This window comes from Pundamilia nyererei, unplaced genomic scaffold, assembly GCF_000239375.1.
Source record: "Pundamilia nyererei isolate P.nyererei 1_Seehausen unplaced genomic scaffold, PunNye1.0 scaffold00187, whole genome shotgun sequence".
NCBI classification, from domain to species: Eukaryota; Metazoa; Chordata; class Actinopteri; order Cichliformes; family Cichlidae; genus Pundamilia; species Pundamilia nyererei.
This window is the reverse complement of record NW_005187588.1, coordinates 325,162-335,412: the sequence shown is the minus strand read 5'-3', so window position 1 is coordinate 335,412 and position 10,251 is coordinate 325,162. Positions and strand designations below refer to the sequence as shown.

The window sequence follows — 10,251 nt, the reverse complement described above, 5'->3', positions numbered from 1 at the left end:
ATAGATAGATAGATAGATAGATAGATAGATAGATAGATAGATAGATAGATAGATAGATAGATAGATAGATAGATAGATAGATAGATAGATAGATAGATAAGTACAAGAAGAAAAACTCAGCAGGTTATGCATGCATTTACATTTCTCTCCTATTCTTTCTTTCTTTATTTTTGCAAAACTACAGGTAAAGATAGATTACAAAATACTGATTTTAGTACAGTATCTAAACGGGTATTCATTTGCTCTCTATGGTTTGTTTTTTTATAACTACTGCAATCCATCTGTTATCTGCTAGCCTAATATGATGCACATATACTCATACTTCAACATGGTATTCTTTAAGGCATGCTCACAGGATAAGTGCAACATGGACACATTTGAGACTCTGCCTGGAGGCTGAGGGAGTAGGGCATCTGGTCTCCTAGTGATAAGCATGTGTGTGTGTGAAAATGTGTGTATGAAGGCACGTGCATGTGCGTGTGACGCGTGTTGACAAGGTAGCCCAGTCCGGTCAGCATTCATTAGTGACAGAGAGAATCCCCGAATGAGGAGTGCTGTGACAGGCAGGACTCTCGTTAGGGAACTTAACACACACACACACGCACATACACAGACACACTCAGTAGGGTCAGGCTGCCTTGTGCACAGAATCAGCCCAACATCAATTAGTTCATGGATGCATGCATTATAGACTGTGTGAGTGTGGCGGCTTTGGCGACAGCTATGTTAATGCCGACCCTGTGGGAAATGAAGATTCAGGGCAGAAAAACATGGGACATCGAGGCCACGTCACACATACATGTAAGACTAATGTGGAGAAGATTGTCTTATTGATACAGTAAATAATACAGTGTTGTTGAGACTGTTAACTGCATTAACGGTGCAGTTATAACATTATATATTTATTTTTTTCTTCAAGATGTTGGGAAAACTGCAGTGGCAAAATAGCCAAGGTTGAAAAATGTAGTGTGTGTTTATATTTGTAGCATAATTAGCAGGTGTCTGCTGAGCGGATATGACTAAGCAGAGATGGATAGAAACGGCAGGTACATCCAAAGACTTGGATCCAGTCTGATCTTGTTTCTTTGTTGATGTTTTGCTCAGTTTTATGCAGATGCTGTTTATCTTCTAGAGAGCATCTCCAGTGAGATAGAACTAGTTCAGGATTGGAAATATTGAGCTCATTAAAAAGAAAAAAAAGATTTGATTATTTTCATAATTTTAGCAGTGAGCAGGTTCAGGTGGGGCCTGTGATGTTTGCAAAACCTTATGTGCTCTGATGAATACAGAGTGTAAACGCTTCACATATGTCCTGATAATTAGCACCATTACTGTCTGTTTACTCATTATATATTAACCAATCAACACATTAGGATAATTAAAGGAAGCAGGTTAGGAAAACAGGGCAATGCTTTGGGCAATCATTATTGTCTATGCTCTTGTCAGACTTTGTAGAGGGAACAGTTTTTTTGTCATTATCTGAACATATGGGAGCATGCAGCCCTGTTGAATTATGAACATAACTTGACTGACACGCAGCCATTGTCTGTGTAGCCACCGTGTGCTTGGAGGAAATGAGAGGGTTAATTAACTGATGGGTGAGATGCTGGTGGAGCATACGGGGTGATGGAATAGCTTTTGAATTATGAAACAGCGGAATGCTGTGGCTGGTGGCGTCCGGCCATATGTCAGTGTATGCCTTCTCTGTCTAGCTGGGGACAGCTGGTCAGATTGCTCATGTTCAACTGAGTTAGGGGCCAATCAATCAAAATGGGGCAGTTTGTTAGGTCGTTTAAGTGGAGGAAAGAAAAACACAGAGGAGTCTATTGTGAGTCTATCACTTTAGTGCCATTAGGGATTTGTCAAGAACTGTTAACAGATATGCAATCACACTCCAATGAAATCAGTTGCACCGCTTGGTATTTAGAAAGCTGAATAGGTTTGTAGATTAAAAATAAAAATTGAAGGATTTTTGTAAGTAGAAGGATTAAGTCGATTATAACAGACAGTTTTGAGAAATCAAAATTATTCAAACTTTGACTTTTCTTACTTAAATTAGTTGTTTTGCCACCTATTGTCAGCTGACCAATACATTTTATATACTTTTAAAATGATTTTTTTGTAGTAAACTAGAAATCACAAAAAAACAACAACAACAGTTTCTTACAGTTAACAATTAGTTTCTTCTGAATGCAAAAGAAAAAAACAGTTTGTAGTTAAGTGCGTCTGTTAAGTTTTTACAGACTTATCAAAGGGAAACTTAAAGTCTCTGCCATTATCCAGAGCTAAAGAATTATGCTCCATAAAAGTAATCTGATTGGATAAAATGCTTGACTACTTTATGCTGGAATGCAAATTGAATTTTCTACAACTTTTCAGACTTCACTAAATTAGGTTTGGCTTGTGTTTTTATCATTAGTTTTAGTGAATTTTCAATTTAAAGGATTTATTTTGACATACAAAAAAGAACAGAACCTATAAAATGCCAGATGACTACACAGGCCTCATCGTCTGTGTGTTTCTGCAGTGTGCATGTGCCTCTGGGTGGCTGTCTGTCCCATTTGCAGGTCTGCGATGAGGCTTTTTGTCATTTCAGATGCTCTGAAGATACGTTATACATATGTTGTGTGATTCTGGTATAAAAAAGGGCCTGTGTGATTCTGGCATTTTCTATAAATTAAAAGGCTTTTGATAACATCAGTTATAAGAAATATCAAAGGCAGAGGATTGTGCCAAAGCAGATATTGCCTTCACAGCATGACATGATGGAAATAGCTGGCTATTGTCTCAGTCTCTGCTGGACAAAAATGATATGGTCACACTGATCAATAGTCTCTGTTACACATGATGTATCTCCCATGGCTGTGGCTGTCTGCTTTGCTCCATCTGTCCCCGGCTGTTGCATATTTCTCCAGCCCCTCTCGCTCCCACTTACAAACTTGATGTGCTTGTTTTTCCGGAGCTGAGTATGAGTTCCCTTGAGAACGGTGAACATTTAGGCACAAAGATGGCTTTTGCTACCTTAGAACTACTCCCCTGATGAAATTGATGTTTGTTTGAAAAGGATGATTGTGTGAAGATTTTATTATCCTTTATGTCATGCACACTTTAAACTTGACATACACACATAATTCTGCAAATTAAATGTAAATGTTGCAGCTTTTCCTATTTAAAACGTGAATTTTGCAGCGCAAAAAAACAAAGAGAGCCACTGAGTTGAGATAAGAGTGAGTGGGCGGTGAGCAAGTGATTGAACAGTGCTGGTCTTTTTAATCTGCTCAGAAAAAAGACGGAGAAACGATGCTTACCAGTCTGTCACTGCTATAACTTATCTCAGAGACCATCCCTGTATTAATTGTTTGTTGCTGATGGACCATGAAATGAACAATTAGGTTGGGACATCAATACATTTCACACTTTGATGCTGATGTGTAATACCAAGTGAAGTGAATCCTAATAAAAGCATCATTATGCAAACATTAAGCACCATTGTATTATTTTACTATTTCTTTTAGACAAGGTCTGCATATAACATTAGTCTTGCATTTTCCAGGCAGATTTGTGTTGTGTATGGATTAATCGGGATATGGTTTGTTGCCATGTGAAATATGGATTTGCACAAATTATTCTGTTCTTGTTGTGTTTAACACACTATCATGGCTTTTTTTTTTAGCTTAAAAATGTGATTTTAATTCCTTTAGAATCTTTTAAAGCAGATGAGATATTTATTATGACCTAATGAAGAATATATTAATTTGTAGATCTTAAAAATAATCACAAATTGGACAGAAGTTTTTAACTCCCTAAGCTATTTAATTTAATTTAATTCAATTCAGTCTAATTATACAGCACGAAATCACAACAACAGTTGCCGCAAGCCGCTTTCCATTGTAATAAAATAATAAAGAGAAAATCCCAACAATCATATGACAGTGGGAAGGAAAAACTCAATTTTATAAGGAAGAAATTGGTTTGCAGAACAAGGCTCATCTCTGTGACCAGTTGGGGGTGAGGGGAGGATGACAGGACAAAGACATGCCGTGGAAGAGAGACAGAGATTAATAATAAAAAACTATACAATAAATGTTATCAAAGTGTTTTTATACATTCATAATCCATAATCTTGTAGTTTTATGTGCTTGTAGGTCCTCTCTGTGTGTCTGCAGAATATCATTTACTTACCTAGCAGGCAAATCCACTTAAAATTGGTCTTCTTTGACTTTTTTTTTTAATTTTCTGAAAATATGATTGAGGTACAAGTGTTTGTCATTTAGTCCTCTCTTTCTTTCTCTCATTATTGTTTAAGGAAATGATTTTTGTTATTTTGAAGTTTGTTAAAATGTCTATCCACTATAAATCAGTTAAATGTTTTGAGGAAAATCTGCTTCTTTGCTGGATAAACTTTGTCAGTTGTTGTTTACTTGTTTATTTGTTGTTAGAAAGAAAAAAAAATAAGAAAAAGATCATAGTTTGGAATAGTTAGTAAATCTGTGTATTGCGGCCTACATAAAGCATCCTAATGTGTATACGTATGGCAAACCAAGTGAGCAGATTCTCTCTGTGTGTCAATTCCCAGGTCTGTATGGTGACAGGAAGACTGAGCTGTGACATATAAACAGCTCGCCACAAGACCGTCTGGGCTCAGCAGGAAGTACCTCCATATCTACTTCCAGGTCATCCTCAGACGTCATGTGGACCAGATGCCTGCTCTTGATCTCAACCTTCTTTTCCCCCATAGCCATTGGTAAGGGACACACTACTCATTGCACTGCCCTAACCAAAAAAGGAGAAAAAAAAACTACATTTAATTTGTTAATTGAAATGTGTTGTATTGCTCAATTATTACTATTGCTACATTAAAGATTTTCAGTCAAATATCTATGTGACTAAAGTCCATTTGGCAAAAGCAAGAAAAACGTTTTGGTCATAAAACAGCTGTTGATTATTTTAAGCTATAGTCTGTGTTTTTAATAACTGTATTGATAAGAGCAATAGGTAATGTTAGTTAATTTTATAACAGTCACAATTGTCTGCTAAAATAAAGGCTTATTGCTGGACTTCTTTCAAAAAACAAATAGCATTTGTTGCAAAGAGCTGTTACTCAGCAGGCACAAAAAAGCAAGGATACAAATGAGTCTTGAAACAACACAGATGGGATAAAGGAGGCCGACACACAGCGGATAAACAGACAAACCAACAAAGGGATGCACAAGACTACATACAGCATGGGCTGATTACAAAGCAAGGTGGCAACTGTTCAATTCAAGTTTACTTATAAAGCACCACATGACAGCAAGAGATGGCTCAAGGCACTTTATATTATAAGGTAAAGACCTTGCAGTATTCATGAGAGAACCTTAACAATCAAAGGACCCCATATGAGCAATTAGTTTGCAATGGTGGGAATGAGAAACTCCCTCTTAACTGGAAGAAACCTCCAGCAGAACCGTGCTATAAGCTTATCAAAAATGGAAGTGATGAGTAGAGTAGAAAGAGCGTAGGTCTCCCCAATCCAAACTGGGAGTTAGTTTGACAGGAGAGGGACCTGATAGCTGAAGGCTCTGCCTCCCATTCTACTTTTAAAAAGTCTAGGAACCAGAAGTAAGCACCGTCTGAGAGTGAAGCACTCTGTTAGGATAATATGATACTATGAGTCTTTAACATATGATGGGGTCTGATTATTTGAGAGTTTGTGTGTGAGGAGAAAGATTTTAAATTCAGTTCTGGATTTAACAGGGAGCAAATGAAGAGATGCTAATACAGAGGAAACGTGGTCTCTCTGTCTATTCCCTGACACCTGATAATAATGAATTAAGATTGTCCAGACTTGAAATAATGAATGCATGAAAAATAGACAAAATAGACAAGTGAAGATATATAAAACAAGAGTGAAACTAATCAGGATAGCGCAGACAATCATAAAGGAGTGAAGAGGCAAAGGCACAGGAGACACACAAGAAAAAGCAATTACCAAAATAAGACAGTAAGTGGAAACCAGTAGGACAAATGTGTAAACACATAGACCAGACAGAGATGGGCAAGATGGGGAGACAATGAGGACACCATGAAAATATGAGCATAAGAAAGAATAACAATAAAACCAAAAATAAGAATCAAAACTCAGGGCACCATTTTATTGCACACACAGAAATTTTTCACACGTACAAAATGTTCAGTGCAGATGAAGTCCAGTAGGTCAACTTTATATTTCCTCCTTTCCTACATGACTATAGGCTTAAAAGACTCTGAGAGGGAGCTCTGGCCCATTTGAACTCGGTCCTATTAATAGCTCCTGTCACTCACATTGTGTAACTTTGTAACATGCACTCACGCACAAACACTCATATGTATCCACATTTTAAATAGATGTAGGTCTCTACAGCAAGTGATTCCTGGATCACACACACAAACACACCATCAAGCATGTACTTGCACCAACGTTGCCAGAAATCCCACCTAAACACTAATGGATGCAATTAAAAGGCACACAGGGAGTGCTTATAGTCAGGCATATAAACACCAAGGGCTTGGTTTTGCAGGAAGGGATGAGTTTCAGTTAAATATATTTGCATCGATGTCTAAAGAATGAGTTGATGTATGCAAAGTATGTTCCTTTTGCTTTGTGAGGAAACCTGTACAGCAAGGACACCAGCTTGAGGGCACACAACAGCAACCACTCAGTCTTCTCCACAGACCCATATTATTTTAGGATTGTTCAAACAAAAAGACATTTAAACGTGAATCTGGGAATAATTTTGGTTGGTTTTTTTTGTTTGTTTGTTTTTTGGATTTTTTTTTTTTGGCAGGGTTTTACGGGTTTTTTATACGCTCTATTGGGTGGAGGTGACTGACTGAAGAACATCCAGTTTATTTCCTTTAAGGAACTTGTGTGTGAAGCATTTGCACTGTGAAGCTCTGTCTAATCAGTTTTGCAGAATTTGGCTTATTCTGAGCAGAGGGTCTAGGCCTGTACACTTCAGAATTCACCCTGCTACTTCTATAAGCTATCACACTATCAGTAAACAGTAGTGACCCAATTCCACTGGCAGTCATACATGCTCATGCCTAACCCTCCACCATATTTGACAGATGATGCAGTATGCTTCGAATCATTAGCTGCAACATCATCAACATCTGCAAAAAGCAACTGCTGTTGCAACTGGAGACTGAGGTACAACACATTGAGTGACCTACAACACAAAGACGTCAGGTCTGAGGGGGAATGTCATCATCCCCACTCTCCAAGACTGGGCACCAAGTCCTGAAAACAACTGGTAGATTAAATGCAAGGGCAGCTGACCTGAAACAGAAGACCATGGCTAAGCTGGGAACCTATAACTCTATAAGATTAACAACAGCCACAAGGAGCGGTATCTTCCATGGAGAAAAAGACTTGTGGCCAAGATCAAGGCAGAACAAAGGGACGTTAGCCAACTATCTGCAGGAAGGAGTGATGAAGTGTGATGGCTTCTGGTATACCTTTTAAAGCAATTAGCTTGAACAGTTATACCAGAAGCTGGGAGAATAAACCAAGTGTTCTCCACTGAACCATCCAAGTTATACTCTTGTGCTTCACAGGTAAAGGTGTGGCTGGTTGGGATTAGCTGAGTATGAATTATTGGCAGTCCGCGGCAGTGTCATCATTTATGTCATCTCCATTTAGGTAACCAATCTGTATCTGTCGGTCTTCTGGGTTCACTAGTCACCATCCAAGAAAAATAAACAGCACCAGACTCTGGCATGATCCACACCTACTGGCTCAAGGATTTACTTTATTTTGTGAGCGCCTGGAAGCACAAATTAACCAGTTGCTAATGGATGAGGTGTACCCGGAATGGCTAACCGGAGGCTGAAAAGGCCTGATCGCCATGGAACCCCAGAAGAGTACACTAAGCGGAAAGAAGGAGGCTGAGGACTAGTGAGTGTCAGAAACACTATCCAGGAAAGAAAGAACAAAGATCCATTAGCACACAGACAGATGGCCACAACTGATCATGTGCTTAGTAAATACCTCAGGCAGCAGAAACCCAAGAAAGAAGAGGCATAAGAAGAGGAAGCATCATGGATGGACACGCTACTGCATGCCATGGTCTCACTGGCAGGTAGAAGAAGGGTGTGATATTAAAAAATCCTAAATGGCTAGACAAAGCTGGACTGAAAGACAGCATGGAGGCACTAATTGTGGCAGCACAGACACAAGCTCCAAGCGCAAGATTGATGGAGGCTGGGGTCTAGCACACCAGGCAAGATCCCAGGTGCAGGCTGTGCAAAGATGCCCCGAGATAATCCAGCACATAACAGGGTGTGAGATGCTAGCAGGCAGGACATACATGGGACCCCATAACCAAGCGGCTGACATAGTATACAGGAACATCTGTGCCAAATATGGCTGGAGGTTACTGAGGTCAAAATGGGATACACCCCCTGGTGGTTGACAATGATCAAGCTAAGATATAGATATATATAGATAGATATATGAATATATCTATATATATATATTGATAAAACAATGAGGGTACTGCTAGCCTTAACCTTTAGAATATCTTATGCACTTAAAATAAGTTGTTTTCCCTGTAACTCAAAGCACCTCACATTTAAGACATCAGCATTGGCCAAAAGCTTTGGCAGTTCAAGTGAGAGATCACCTTTTAAATCTCTCTCCTCTTTCCTTTCACCCATTCCTTCTTTCCATCTATCCACCTCTTTCGCCACTCTCTTGTTCTTGGCCCAAATGTAAAAATCAATATCCTTTTGTTTCAGCCCCCCGAGGCAATAAGAGTGTCTGAATAAGACTGTCCATACTGTCTGTTGCTGCCAAGTTTCTGTCACCACTTACACAACTAATGACAGACACATTAACATGGACTTGCCAGCTCACACATTATTACATGTAGTCAAAGACAGACAGCTAAATATGTGCGCATAGTGTGTGTGTGCGAGTGAATGCATGTGTATCAGGTGACAGAAATATGTGTAGAGGGTCCTTTGGAGACGGGTTAAGCACAGCAGCTTTATAGGTGAGGCAGCTGATATAATAAGATAAATTAAAATGTGACAGACGAGACAGGATGGCATGTACGAGTCAGTTCATTTACTCCTGCTTACAAAGGCAGAGTGGCTTTTAATGGGAATACAGATAGACCCCTCATTTGAATAGTGTGTGTGTGAGTTTGTGTCATAATGCTTGCTTCATACCCAAAGGGGACCCTGTAAGGCAACACTGTAAGACATCTGATCCAATGCTAGTCTAGACAGCTGCCTTACGATGCTGTTTATTGATCCCCGCATGCTCCAATTAACCCTCACTTCAGAATTTATATTCATGCTCACAGAGTCATGATGCAGCCATTGAAAAACTAATAAACTGACACTTACTTTCACACAGTAATGACCCAGTGCACTAAGACCCCCTGCTTACACAGACAAAACTGCATGATGCCCTGTTAAATCCTCAGCTACTTTGGAGACACACATCCTGTCTGAATGTGTGCTTAAGGTCTAATCATAGCCTGCAGTGGTATACATACGTGTGTGTGCATGTGTCTGTTCATTAGAGAAGACATTTTCAGTAAATGCCACTTATATATCAGTCTTATCTCTAAGCTACCTCCTGCCATTATCAATGTTTTTCCCTCAGGTACCAACACCACACTGATATTGGCTGGCTGTGAATTTCCACCTCTACATTCCATCACTCCGAGCATTTGTATGCATGAGTGTGTGCGTGTATGTGTGTGTGTGTGCGTGCGCTTGTGTGTGTGTGTGTGTGCGTGTGCTTCCATGCTTGTGTGTCTGTGATGTGGTGAAGGGCAGTATTAAGTTGAGCCCGGGCACAGTGTCATTGAGCTCATTCAGATTCTTTGCTGCATTTGTGTAACCATGACGCTTCTCTAACCAATGAGAGAGCCAAGGGAGGGTGGACGGGGTTACTATGGTTACCATGACAGGGAGCGTTGCCTCACTTTACACAGATGTTGTATGTCTGTGTCTTTTTAATTGCTTTTGTGTCCGTACATTCATGTGTGTATACATGTGCTTGTTTCTCTGCTTTTAAGAAATGATTTGACAGGATATGTTCTTCCAAAAAGAGCGCTGGGTCTGGCAACCTTCCACATTAGTTTTGTGTAGATTTAATAAATGTTATTAGTTTATTCAAGTGGGAAATGCATAATATGTATATTGCACCCTGTATAGCAAAAATTCTCAGATGGTCTAGATGGGCAGTGCTATATATATATATATATATATATA

At 39.3% G+C, this 10,251-nt stretch overlaps 1 protein-coding gene across 9 annotated transcripts in view; it reads left to right on the top strand.

Moving 5' to 3' along the window:
* Positions 1-10,251, top strand: part of adgrl3.1 (adhesion G protein-coupled receptor L3.1) — a 119,996-nt gene that overhangs the window by 26,004 nt on the left and 83,741 nt on the right. For all 9 annotated transcript variants that reach the window (XM_013914341.1, XM_013914337.1, XM_005747019.1 and 6 more), the window contains exon 3: positions 4,577-4,744. In XM_013914341.1, coding sequence (XP_013769795.1) covers positions 4,690-4,744 — 55 coding nt within the window. In that variant the 5' untranslated portion in view covers positions 4,577-4,689. The remainder of the gene's footprint in view (positions 1-4,576; positions 4,745-10,251) is intronic.